Source organism: Henckelia pumila, chromosome 1 (genome assembly GCF_033568475.1).
Source record: "Henckelia pumila isolate YLH828 chromosome 1, ASM3356847v2, whole genome shotgun sequence".
In the NCBI taxonomy this organism is placed as follows: Eukaryota; Viridiplantae; Streptophyta; class Magnoliopsida; order Lamiales; family Gesneriaceae; genus Henckelia; species Henckelia pumila.
In genome coordinates, this window is record NC_133120.1 from 108,436,524 (window position 1) to 108,451,158 (window position 14,635).

Below are 14,635 nucleotides of genomic sequence, written 5' to 3' on the forward strand. Positions count from 1 at the left end.
ACAACAACTGTAATTACATCTTACATGGTAATCAAAAATACAAAGCAAACAACTCAGGATATTCCGCTTGCATACGACTTTCAGTTTCCCAAGTTGCTTCTTCAATGCATCGGCGTTGCCACTGTACCATCACAAGTGGTATAGTCTTGTTCCGAAGAACTTTCTCCTTCCTGTCTAGGATACGGATTGGTCGTTCAACAAAAGACAGATCTGGCTCTAGCTGAATATCAGTAGACTGAATCACATGTGATTCATCAGCTATGTACTGCCGAATTAACGACACATGAAAAACATTATGGATACTAGAAAGAGATGGCGGTAAAACCAAACGATATGAAACATCTCCGATATTATCCAGTATCTGGAAAGGCCCAATGTAATGAGGAGACAACTTGCCTTTCACACCGAATCTCATCACTTTCCTAAAAGGTGAGACTCGTAGAAACACATATTCACCAGGCTCAAACTGAAGTGGCCTGCGGCGAATATTAGAATAACTGGCTTGTCTATCTTGAGCAACTTTGATCCTATGCTTGATCAAATCTACCTTGTCTACAATCTGCTGCACCAACTCAGGACCTTCGACTTGTCGTTCTCCGACTTCATCCCAGAATAACGGAGTACGACACCGTCGACCATACAATGCCTCGAAAGGTGCCATATCAATACTACGATGATAACTGTTATTGTAGGCAAATTCGATCAAAGGTAACTGATCTTGCCAAGATAAGCCAAAATCCAAAACAGAAGAACGTAGCATATCGTCCAATGTACGAATCGTCCGCTCTGACTGCCCGTCAGTCTCCGGATGATATGCAGTGCTCAAACTCAGAGTGGTACCCAACGCCTGCTGAAAACTACCCCAGAAACGTGAGATAAATTGCGGATCTCTATCACTGACTATGCTCACTGGAATTCCATGCAATCGCACTATCTCCTGGACATATAAGCGTGCCATGCGATCATAAGAATACTCCCGGTTGTAAGGAATAAAGTGTGTTGATTTCGTCAAACGGTCAACGACAACCCAGATAGCATCACACTGACGTGAAGTCATAGGCAAGTGGGTAACAAAATCCATAGTCACGTGCTCCCACTTTCATTCGGGAATCTCAAGATTCTGCAGTAATCCACCTGGTCATCGATGTTCAGCCTTGACCTGTTGACAAACCAAACATCTCGAAACAAATTGATACACACTTCGTTTCATCCCTTTCCACAAGAATCTAGTTCGCAAGTCCTTATACATTTTCATACTTCCAAGATGAACAGATAATCGACTCCTGTGAGCTTGAGATAGAATATCATTCCTGAGCTCCGCAACATTAGGTACAACCACTCGATTAGATAAGCACAATAATCCATCTGCCTGAAAATGGAATCCAGATGTATTAACTCCATTGGCTAGACGTTCCAAACGCTGAGTCTTAACATCAGATATCTGAGCATCTCTGATCCGAGAATACAATGCTGGCTTAGATAGAATAGTATACAATCGAATCCCATTTCTTCCTTTCCTGTGTTTGAGCGTAAAACTCAATGAACAACACTCTTGAATCATATGAGATATTTCATTAGTCTGAAGTGCAGACAGTCTCACCTGCCGACTCAAGGCATCAGCAGTAAGATTAACATAACCTGGATGATATTTGATTTCACAATCATAATCCTTCAGAAGATCCATCCAGCGTCTCTGTCGCATATTCAACTCAGCCTGAGTGAATAAATACTTCAAACTCTTGTGATCTGTAAATATCTCAAATTTCTCGCCATAAAGATAATGCCTCCAGATCTTGAGCGCAAATACAATGGCGGCTAACTCGAGATCATGCACTGGATAATTATTCTCATGCGTCTTCAACTATCGAGAAGCATAGGCGATAACATGTCCATGCTGTGTCAGAACACATCCTAACCCCTGACCAGAGGCATCAGTGTAGACAACATAACCCCCCGATCCAGAAGGTAGAGCTAGCACAGGTGCAGTAGTAAGACGTCTCCGCAGCTCGTGAAATTACTCCTCACAATCCGAGGTCCAAATGAAGGTAACATCTTTCCGAGTAAGCTGAGTCAAAGGCCTGGCAATCTGTGAAAAATTCTCAATGAACCGACGGTAATATCCAGCTAGACCCAAGAAACTACGAATCTTAGCAACCGTCGTCGGACGAGACCAGTTCAGCACTGCCTCTATCTTACTAGGATCAACAGATATCCCTTCACTGAAAATCACATGACCGAGAAACACTACCCGATCAAGCCAAAATTCACACTTGCTCAATTTTGCATACAACTGTTTATCTCGTAACGTCTGCAACACAATCCTCAAATGTTGTGCATGCTCATCCTTGTCATGAGAATAGACAAGAATATCATCAATGAAAATGATGACAAATCTATCCAGATATTCTCGAAATACTTGATTCATCAGATTCATAAAGAATGCCGGTGCATTCGTCAAACCGAATGGCATTACCAGAAATTCATAATGCCCATATCTGGTCCTGAAAGCAGTCGTAGAGATATCTGAGTCTCGTACCCGCATCTGGTGGTATCCCGATCTCAGATCTATCTTAGAGTAGACAGAAGTACCCTGTAGTTGATCGAACAGATCATCAATTCGTGGCAAAGGATACTTATTCTTGATGGTGACACGATTCAACTGCCTGTAATCAATACATAATCGCATCGATCCATTCTTCTTCTTGACAAATAACACAGGTGCTCCCCACGGAGAAACACTCGGACGAATATATCCCTTATCAAGCAGATCCTGCAACTGCTGTTTAAATTCCCTCATCTCTGACGGTGCCAAACAATAAGGTGCTTGGGATATAGGCGTAGTTCCTGGTACTAGATCAATACCAAATTCAACCTCTCTAACCGGAGGAAAACCAGGAATCTTATCAGGGAAGACATCAGGAAACTCACTGACTATCGGTAGCTGATCAATACCCGGACTACTCGTGGACATATCAACTACATAAATGAGGTAGCCCTCCACACCTGACTCCAAGACATGACATGCCTTCAAAGCCGAAACAAGTGGCATCGGAGGTCGCGCACCCTCACCATAAAAATACCAGCTATCACCCTCATCCGGATGAAACTGTACCAGACGCTGATAACAATCCATGGTAGCATGATACAAAGTAAGTATATCTATTCCCAATATACAATCAAAATCTGCCATCGCTAATATCATCAAATTAGCCGATAACATATTACCCTCAAACTCTAGAAGGCAACCCATCACTAGACGCTTAGTTACTATCTCCTGCTCCAATGGAGTAGATACAACTAAATCCATATCTAATGATACATAAGGTAATCTATGTCTCTTAACAAAATATCTAGAAATAAAGGAATGCGATGCTCCAGTATCAATTAAGACAAGTGCAGGAATACCACATAACAGAAAGGTACCTGCCAACATGCGATCGCTTCCCTCGGTAGCCTGGTCTTGAGACAGAGCAAACACCTGCCCTTGAGTCTGTGGACGGTAGCCAGAAGAACTCTGTGGTGCTGGCTACTGACGTGGAAAAGTAGAAGCCTGAGATCCAATCTGTGATCCCGATCCACTAGCAGAACCCATGCGTTGAGGACAATCTCTCCGTAGATGTCCCTGCTCACCACAAATATAACAAGCTCCAGTAGCTCTCCGATATGAAGCTGCAGGATGCTTCCCTCCACAATGGCTACAAAACTCCTCCTTTTTCTTCTTCTTTCTGAAATGGAATGTACCTTGTGAACCACGAGAACCAGACGAAGTACTAGGAGTAGAAGAAGACATAGGCGCAGATGGCACAACGGATTGAGCTCTAGGCTCAAAAGATCCACTAGGCTGTGCTGGCATCAACAACTGTCCTCGCCTGTTGCTGGTCTCCAGAAGACGGCAACGGTTCACCAGAGTCTCATAAGACACCGGCTCATCACAAACAACAACCTGAGAGTAGATATCTTGGTTCAGGCCTTGCAGAAATATATCATACTTGGACGCATGACTCGCATTGATATGAGGACTGAATGGTAGCAGATCAAGAAATCGTTGCTGATATTGATCAATAGTCATTGATCCTTGCCTCAGAGTAAGAAACTCCATCGATCGTGCTTGTCAAACAGCCAGAGGAAAATACAGTTTCTGAAACTCCCAACAGAAATCCCCCCAAGTCACCTGTCCTCTCTCAGTACGAGCCTGAGCAGCCTTGGCATCCCACCAAAAACGTGCTCTATCCTCTAGAACGAATTCTAGAACTTCCAGCTTCTGCTCCTCTGTGCAATCGAAAGCTCGGAAAGTACTCTCAAGTTTAGAAATCCAACTCCGTGCCTGTTCAGGATTCTTGCCTCCCACTAAGGGTTTCGGTCCTACCTACATGAATTTATTAATAGTATAGCGACGTCTACCCTCATGAGGACGATGCTGATCATCACGATGACGATGATGACGATGATGACCACCTCCCTGGCAAACACTACCGTGACTCTCATCAGCCATATCCTAAAAATAATTGCACATTAAAATCCCAAATGCGCAAGAATTACTCAAGACTAAACTAAATCCCAAGTACTAATCCCAAAATCTATGCATGCTCTGATACCAAAAATGTAGTGACCCTGCATGGAATCATCTACTAACTGGCAACTAATATCATGCATTAAACTTAATACAGCATAATTAACTAACAGAGTAAAACGTGCGGAAACATAACCATAATTTACATATCAGCTTAATTAAATTCAGTCTTAATATTGTAGTGATACAACCAAATCGAAATTCTTAAAGGTAAACATTATACAGCTAAAATAAATCCTGCTGTATAATAACTCCTCAAGGCTTCTGCTCCATATTTCTGTCTCGAACTACCAGCTCCGTACATCCTACGACCTGCCCCGTGAAATAGGGTGTCCAAGATAACAACTAGGACGTGAGCGCTAACGCCCAATACATAAACATGAGTAAACATATGAATATAGTGCATGCAACATGATGACGGACAAAAGGTCATCTGAAAAGTCATGCTCAGTATCGGCGCCACATTAGTGCTGCCACCGCACGGATCAACCTCTGGGTGCAACCACAATCGTCTAGTACACCAGAGTAGACATACATAAATTCCCCCGCCGTCGCGGTACTCTCAGTGACAGACTAACGAGTACAGAGCTGAGCGGCTCTATAATCAGGTATAACAAGGTATAGGCTCAACGTGTATATGCACATGACATATGAGTATAGAAAGCGGTAAAACATATATCATGTCATATAATAATGCCAAATAAATGCAACATATAAACATGTGTACTAGCTGGCAATCTCAGTCAATGTGTACGTACCTCTAGGCTAGTTCAAGTCTAGTAGATCCTAGGTTCCAAGCCTATATTCAAAAGTTCACCGTATCACTACACAAGTTCTATAAGCCTTAACTAAGCTAATAAGTACTCCCAAAACTTAAACAGATTCCCGGAACATACCTTCGTCCGTAGATAGCCCTTTGAAGTCGCTAGTTCCGGATGACTATAACCACACCTTGGTTATTCCAAAACCTCTATTATAACCGATAGGGCCCTCAAGTGTATATCTCACACTATATAATTGAAGAAGGAAACTCGGGAATTCGTAATTCAAAATAAACTCTGAACAACCCTATTTATAGGAAAAATCTCGGCGACGATCGGAACCACCGATCTCGGGATCGGAGCTTCCGTTCCAGCTCATCGCATGAATGCAAGACACGTCGGGATCGGAACGTCCGATCGACGATCGGAGCTTCCGATCTGCCCTACGTTCAACACTTGTCAAAACTCGTGGCTGAGTCATCGACCATTGCTGGCAGCTGGAGATCGGAACGTCCGTTCCTGGATCGGAGCTTCCGATCTCTGTGCTTCCGATGAGCTTCCGATGAATTCGATTATATTAGAAGGGCTAAGGCTCTGGGATCGGAGCTTCCGATCTGGGTTCAGAGCTTCCGATCCGGCCCAAAGTCAAAAGCCCAAATTCTACTTCTGAAGTCCAAATACACCCCAAAATTGGTTAATTACTAACTCTTAATCATGTTTAACATATTATTATCTTAAAATGGTTTCTGGGTTACTACATTTCCCCCTAGTGACAGGTCTTTTAGCCAAGGCGTCTGCTTCCATATTTTCTTCCCGGGGTATCTGCTCTATACTCCAAGTAATGAAACTGGCCCCGAGCTCTTCAATTACCTTACTATATTTTAGTAATTTCTCTTCTCGGGTACAGAAGGTCTTCTTTACTTGCTGGACAACCAACTGTGAGTCAGAATATATTATAATATGACTTACCCCGATTTCCCGAGCCTGTCTCATCCCAGCTATCACGGCCTCATATTCAGCTTCATTGTTGGAGGCCTGAAAATCCAGCTTCATTGCTATCTCGATTTTCTCTTGGGTGGGTGAGATCAGGATGACTTCTACACCACTGCCTCCAACACCACTGGCTCCATCTACAAAAACCCTCCATACTTCTTCCTGACCAAAAGTGGCCACCTCTGTCAGAAATCAGATAGGGTCTGGCCTTTGATAGCCTTATGTGGCTGGTATTCAATGTCATATTCTCCTAACTCCACTGACCACTTTACGAGCCTCCCCGAGGCATCTGGATGAGTCATGATCCACCCTAGGAGGCTATTAGTAAGGACAGTTACCGGGTGAGACAAGAAATAAGGTCTCAATTTCCGGGCTGTCGTTACCAAAGCCAGGGCCATCTTCTCGATCTCTGTATACCTAACTTCCGCCCCCTTAAAAGCGTGACTGACATAGTATACATGCCTCTGATCTCCTTTTTCCTCCTTGATTAAAACAGTGCTGACCGCCCTCTCGGTAGTAGACAAATATATCCATAGTCTTTCCCCCGGCTCAGGCTTAACCAGGATAGGCAAGCTAGCCAAATGTTCCTTCAATTCCTGAAAATCCTTCTCACATTGCTCAGACCAACCAAACTTCTGGGTCTTGCGCAATACTTGGAAAAAGTGATAACTACGATGAGCTGACCGGGCGATAAACCGGGCCAGGGCTATAATTCGCCCGGTTAATCGTTGTACCTCCTTGACTGATGTGGGCGAAGGCATTTCCTACAATAGCTTTACTTTCTCTGGGTTGACTTCTATCCCTCGTTCAGTAACCATGAACCCCAGAAACTTGCCACTCTTCACTCCGAACATACACTTAGCCGGATTCAACTTGATCCCATACCGCCGAACTGTGGCAAATGTTTCCTCCAGGTCGGGAATAAAACAATCCCGGGTCCTAGATTTCACCAATATATCATCCACATATACCTCCACGTTCCGACCCATCTTCTCCCGGAACACTTTGTCCATCATCCTCTGATATGTAGCCCCTGCATTTTTTAGGCCGAATGGCATAACTACATAACAAAAAGTACCTCCCGAGGTGATAAAGCTGACTTTGTCGTGATCCTCCAGGGCTAAAGGAATTTGATGATAGCCCTGGTATGCATCCATGAAGCACAGCAATTCACACCCGGATGTGGAGTCCACCAATTGGTCAATCCGGGGTAAAGGATAACAATCCTTGGGACAGGCTTTATTTAAATCCCGAAAATCCACACACATCCGCCACTTCCCCGTGGCCTTTGGTACCAGCACTACATTGGACAACCAAGTAGGAAATTGTACTTCTTTGATGTGCCCGGCCTGTAGTAGCTCTTGAACCTGCTCCTCTATCACTTTGTCCTTCTCGGCCCCGAAATGTCTCTTTTTTGTAGTACAGGACGGGATCCAGGGGTGATGTTGAGTTTGTGTTCTGCCACCTGGGATGAAACTCCCATCAAATCGCCTTGAACCCAAGCGAACACATCCTTATTCTGAATAAGGAAGCTCTTCAATCGCTCAACCAAGTTTGCTTCTAAATCCCGGGCAAACATAACAGATTTCCCTGGTTTCCCGAGCACCAGCTCCACCTCTTCATATTCGCCTTTAGATTCCTCCACGGAACAGACTTCCCTTCCTCCCTGGCCCTCTTCCTTCCCGATCCGCCTCGCTCTCTTGTAATCTACTTTAACCGTCTCAGCATAACACTTTCGGGAAGAAGGCTGATCTCCTCTGACTTCCCTACCTTATCTCCCACGGGGAATTTGATTTTCTGGTGGTAAGTTGAGGCCACAGCTCTGAAAGCATTCATAGTCGGCCTCCCCAAAATGACATTATAGGAAGAGGGTGATTCCACTAGTGTGAATCTTGTCATGACTATTTTTCTCTCATCACCTGACCCTAAGGTGATGGGCAACAGAATCTCCCCTCGAGGTTGTACGGTGTGTCCGGCAAATCCATACAAGGCTATTTTTACCGGGCTCAACTCATATCCTTGCAAATCCATCTGCTCGAATGCCTCTTGAAAAAGGATATTCACCGAGCTTCCCGAGTCCACAGACACTCTTCGCACATCATAATTAGCAATCATGGCTTGTATAAGCAAGACATCATTGTGGGGGAAGTTTACTTCTTCCAGGTCTCGGGGTCCAAATGTAATGATTGGCCCTGATCCCTGTCTCCTTTCATCCACCCCCAAACTCTCCCTCCGACTCCAAGACTTCCTAGCCCGGTTCGAGTCTCCGTCAGTAGATCCCCCTGATATCATGTTAATGATTCCTTAGGTTGGACCATCTACTGATTTTCCATCTTCTTTCATACGGTCCATCTCTTGTTTCCCCTTTTCCCGGGAAGGAATGACATCCCGGGGAGGAACCGGCATCTGCGACCCACGATACCAAGGTACGGTTCGGGGCTTTTTCTGGATCGGCTTACTATCTCTAATGTAAGGCAGCTGATGTCTCTGCTGCAGGGTCCGTCATTCACTCGTGTCATGAGTGCATTCCTGATGAAGTGCGCAATATTTCCAGGCCTACTCTTTAGAAATAGGGTCCTGGGCTCCAACCCCTTCTTCGCACACATGAATAGCCATGTCCCGGATCCCTCGGTGCGGTGCATACCGAGACAACCGCCCCATGGGATCCTGGCTTTCCCTGCTCCTTCCTTGGTCCTGGCCTCCCTCCCGCCGGGCTACCTCCTTCTTCTGCCTCTGAGCTTCCTCCATGTTGATGTATTTTTCAGCCCGAGCCAACAAATCCTCGAAAGTCCGAGGTGATTTTTTCACTAGTGATTTGAAAAATTCCCCCTCCCGAAGACCTTGGGTGAAGGCAGTGATCTTAGTCTCCTGGGCACAGGTCGGGACCTCCAAAGCAGTCTTATTGAACCTTTTAATGTAGGTTCTCAAAGACTCTTCTCCTGCTTGCTTTGCCTCAAATAAGCTATAGGTTGTTTTCTTGTACCTCTTGCTGCTGCTAAAGTGTTGCAAGAACACTTGCTTGAAATCTGTGAATGATCGAATGCTCTGTGGCTCCAACTTTTCAAACCACCTTTGGGCAGAATCCACCAAAGTGGTTAAGAAGACTTTGCACTTAATCTTGTCCCCGTAGCAATGTAGCATAGCCACATTCTCAAACCGAGCCAAGTGCTCCTCTGGGTCAGTGCTCCCATCATATTCTCGAATTTTGGCTGACTTGTAATAGGATGGCAAGGGCTCCTCTATCACCTCATGTGAAAAAGGGCAACCTGGGATCTTGACAGACCAAGCCATTTTGGGACCTTCTTCTTCTATTTTTTGTATCTTCCTCCTGAGTTCCTGCAGCTCATCCGCCACAGAATGCTGAATTGAGTGCATCCAAGAACTTTCCTCCCCTTCACATTCTCTCGTTCGAGAATTAGGGTTCGGGTTACCCTGATTCCCCTCTTCCTCCATTGTTATTTCTTTTGAAAGTGGTTGCTTTGTAGCTGCTAATGACTTCTATATCATATCATGAACATATGACTATAATTGCTCCATAGGAATGGTAATGTTTCGGCCCTGCTGATGGCCTTCGGGTGAGGTTGGTTCACGAGAAGCCATATCTAAGTCTATAGAACAAGCTTCCCACAGACGACGCCAATGATGATGGTTTGCTAAACCGGGGCCCGGGCTGTCAGGGTAGTGAGGTGGGCCTGACAGGATGACCGGGCTGATGAAAGATGATATGCTATCTGTCCCTCCCTGATCTAGACGATCTGCACTCAAGGAAAAGGAATGAAAGCACGTTAGTGGGACGCCGGAAGATTTTCCGGCGGGGCCACTCCGATGCTTAAGTCAGACTTAGAAATATAGTGGGCTTTTTAAAGAAACGAGTATAGTGCTTTTTCTATTTAAGTGAACATACCTCTACAAATACCTATGACAAGATATTTATAGGCCATGGAGTGAGAGAATCACTCCGTATTTCCAGGATAATGGCCACGATCTGTGTCGTGGGTGTATGAGTTGCCCACGTTTACCTGTCACGCACGATGAAGCCGGAAGGTATGGGATTATGGCAATCGTGGGGATTATGCCCTTGAGAAATGGGCTTTGTCTAAGTCATGAAGACCTGGTCTTTCGTGGATCCTGAAGTCCCGGGCCTGGCTTTGTTATGGTGACAAGGCCTGTTATCCCTGGCTTTGCACAGTCCTGATACCCCTGATTTCCCGGGGTATCATTACTTTTAAAAAAAATAAAAATATATTGGTCCAACCGATTTTGTTTGAGTTCAAAGTATTTTTTTAATTTATATATAAAGAGGTATCCGGGACGTTCTGTCCCGGATTGTACTAGTTTGGTTAATTTTTACACAATGCAATATTTTACGGTGATTTGCATTCACCTCCTGTGAACATTTTGCTTTTGGCATTCATCTTTCTTTTATGGTATAATTTTTACACTTGATAAAGAAAATGAGTGCCAAATATATAAAGCGAATGAGTGGTGAATGCAAATGACCCAATATTTTACTTAAGTTTTTTTAATTTTATATTAACTTAATAAAAAAACCAAAGCAGGGAGTTTGTTTGTTAGTGCAGGAAGAAAGAGGGGGAATGAAAAAGAGATGATTGGCTTTTTTCTAATAAATAAATATTAATATAATATATTTATGGGATGTCCTCTGCAATAATATACTATGTTTATTGGCTCGAGACAAAGATGAACATTGTACGAAAAATATATTCATTGTAGATGTGACAATACATCTATCAGTCTTTTTATTTTTATTATTATTCAAATTTAGTTGGTTTTAATTAGGCAGATTATTTGGATACAATACATAAAGTAATTATGATTAAGATTTTATAATTTATTATTATTATATGTTAGTCTGGAATTTTTTAGAAATTACTTAGATATTAAAAAATTATGAGCCTACAATCCAAATTTTAATTATATGATTCATTTTATAATCCGAACCGGATGATAACATAACATATCATAGCCAAAATAAAGACACAAAATTTTTTTGTCAATTTGTGAATATATCTTTTTTGGATTAAAATTTAAAAAATTATCGTGTTAATGTCAAAAATATCAATTTTAATTACAAATATAAATAAAATTGACTCGTCACAAGATCAAATATATGTGAGATTCATTAACAAAAAATCTACTCAAATAATGAATCAAGAAACACACAATAATTCATTCAATTTAGACAATAAATATAGGATCACACATTAATAGATACAACATTTTATTATTGTTATATATAACGGTAAATCTTAGAACAACACAATTACAAACTAACAGTTAAACCATGCTAAAGTTACTATAGTAAAACATTTTACTGTTGTTATATGAAAAGGTCAATAGTGGCTGGCCGCTTTCATATAAACCCCCTATTATTTCACCTATGTACATTTCATTCCAGTGATTCCACAACAAAAACAAGCATTCATATACATTAGGTAGCACGATGCACATGCATTGCGTATATATCAAAATATTTAAATATGATATTGTGACATCTTATTAAGATATAAAATTTATTAGCATGGATTTTTATTATCATAAATCTTATAATAAATTATTCAAATACTCAACATGATGTTTTTAATATATACATTAAATAGAAATAATGACCAAACATGTTTTTTTTCTTACGAAATGACCAAACATGTTAATAAATAAAACATAAATGAGAGTAGAATGAAAAAAAATAAAAAGAAATAAATATGATTGTAACAAAAATTATTTTGACACGATATAAACACGTATAATTTAAAACTTTACAATTTATTTTCATAGTGAAAATTCAAATATATGAAGAACGATATATATTTTATCTAAATAGAAACCCCACATAAATTGATAAAAACTTGAAATTGAATTGTAAAATTGTATTTTATCAATTTATGTGGGGTTTCTATTTAGATAAAAAATTTCATAAATATACAAAATAATTATTATCCTTGTTTTATTATATAGTAATAATACTAATATAAAATGCTTAATTAAATACGTTTTTCACTTATTTGTATTTTTCAATTATTATTACATTTCCATAAAGTGCTTTTCCAATCCTTATTATGACCCATAACAAGAAATATAAAGTAATAACAAATTATTCACAAAATGAAGATATCATAATTTAGAATAGGCTTTATGTGAGATGAATTGACTTAACTCATAGTAACAATAAAAAGTAATATTTGAAATATGATATTGTGACATCTTATTAAGATATAAAATTTATTAGCATGGATTTTTATTATCATAAATCTTATAATAAATTATTCAAATACTCAACATGATGTTTTTAATATATACACTAAATAGAAATAATGACCAAACATGTTTTTTTTTTCTTACGAAATGACCAAACATGTTAATAAATAAAACATAAATGAGAGTAGAATGAAAAAAAAATAAAAAGAAATAAATATGATTGTAACAAAAATTATTTTGACACGATATAAACACGTATAATTTACAACTTTACAATTTATTTTCATAGTGAAAATTCAAATATATGAAGAACGATATATATTTTATCTAAATAGAAACCCCACATAAATTGATAAAATACAATTTTACAATTCAATTTCAAGTTTTTATCAATTTATGTGGGGTTTCTATTTAGATAAAAAATTTCATAAATATACAAAATAATTATTATCCTTGTTTTATTATATAGTAATAATACTAATATAAAATGCTTAATTAAATACGTTTTTCACTTATTTGTATTTTTCAATTATTATTACATTTCCATAAAGTGCTTTTCCAATCCTTATTATGGCCCATAACAAGAAATATAAAGTAATAACAAATTATTCACAAAATGAAGATATCATAATTTAGAATAGGCTTTATGTGAGATGAATTGACTTAACTCATAGTAACAATAAAAAGTAATATTTGAAATTAAATGTAATATTTTTTTTTTTATAAAAGATAATTATTAGTCATATCTAATTTTAATGCTGATCATATACGTGCTCTAAACATGAGTTCCAACATTCACTTTGTTTAATGCATTCGATTGAATAATTTTTTTTTTATATATATAAAGGAAATCAAATATATTAAATCAGAATGTTTTGGTTTAGGAGATGAACAATCCAAGATGGAATGTAGCCATACACGCAAATACTTTATATTTGACGAAAAATTAAAAACTTCACGAAGGAACTAGACGACCATATGATCACAATCGGCACCTTCTTGCGCATTCCGAAAGATTCTAGAGCATGGTGCAAGGAAGAGGTTTTGCATATTCTAGAAGTGTCTACAATATTTAAGATATAGGCTTATGACTCTCTAGAATGCACTTGTATATAAATGACTTGTATAGAAACTTGTATAAAGAAGACTCTAGATGAAAGAATCTAGAATCGTGTAGATTAGGATGCTCAACTATAAAAGGGTGTAAACCCTCATTTGTAAACCACCAAGTTGGAAATCAATACAAAACATTCTCCAAGATCTCTTGTGTTCTTACTCAAACACTTACACACACTTGTGCAACAAAGGCTGCTTTGCTAGTACTCGCGAGGGGCGTAGTCAAGGAGCAAAGGCCGCACGTGATCTTTGAAAGGAATATTTTATTTTTTAAAATCATCCTATTTTAAAAAAAGATTTTATTTATTATCTTTTGCCTTTCTTGGACATGAAGTTATTTAATTCCTTGAATAACTTGATTTAATTAAAGTTATCAGAATATTATGTTATCTAATATCTATTGATTTAATTCCTTGTTGTGTAGATTTGCCATGATCAAGATCTAGAGTCCTACGCCTACAAGGAAACATTCAAAAGAAGGATTCTTGGTCAATTTATTGATAAGATATACGCACAAGGAAGGCACGATGATTGTGAGACCGTGAGTTTTAAAAAGCAAGGAAATACGTTCACAGAACGGCTGGAGCTTGACGGTTGAAAATAGTGCTTGAAGTCGTGAAGAACAATTCGAAGATTGTTGATCGAAGAAGTGTGCTACTCACGAGTTTTTGGCTTCAAGAGTTTTTCTCCTTAATATGTTTTTCGTTACTCTATTTCATATAGAATGTTTTTAGGAGAATTTTTACTCTTTATTTCTCACTTGTCTTGAGAAATTGATTTTTACAATAATCACTAGTTTTAGGTTTTGTCAAACTCTTTAAGAGTGTTCTAGTGAAGTTTTGCCCTAAGGCGCTGCAAGAGTATTCATACTCTTGCTTAATTCATTTGAGTCTATTATTTTTGGTTGCTTATTTATTTTATTCACGCTTAAATTATATTCCGCTGCAAATTACTCAAGATGTTATAGTAGGTATTGTCG

The 14,635-nt window shown here is 39.6% G+C and overlaps 1 protein-coding gene across 1 annotated transcript; it reads right to left on the reverse strand.

Moving 5' to 3' along the window:
• Window positions 1-7,088: 7,088 nt before the first annotated feature.
• LOC140872031 (uncharacterized) lies at window positions 7,089-8,616 on the reverse strand. Its single transcript, XM_073274768.1, has 4 exons — window positions 8,095-8,616; window positions 7,748-8,023; window positions 7,403-7,466; window positions 7,089-7,357 (listed from the first exon to the last, which is right to left on the reverse strand). Exons 1-4 carry the CDS (start codon window positions 8,614-8,616, stop codon window positions 7,089-7,091), a joined length of 1,131 nt encoding a protein of 376 aa, XP_073130869.1.
• Window positions 8,617-14,635: the final 6,019 nt, after the last annotated feature.

What these genes read in the sequence shown, in the direction of transcription:
- LOC140872031 (XM_073274768.1), bottom strand. Translation starts at nt 8,616, where the DNA reads ATGATATCAGGGGGATCTACTGACGGAGACTCGAACCGGGCTAGGAAG. An exon ending in AATTCCCCGTGGGAGATAAG is followed by an intron (nt 8,024 to 8,094) that starts GTAGGGAAGTCA and finishes GTAGATTACAAG; the next exon opens with AGAGCGAGGCGGATCGGGAA. An exon ending in TCACCCCTGGATCCCGTCCT is followed by an intron (nt 7,467 to 7,747) that starts GTACTACAAAAA and finishes GATGCATACCAG; the next exon opens with GGCTATCATCAAATTCCTTT.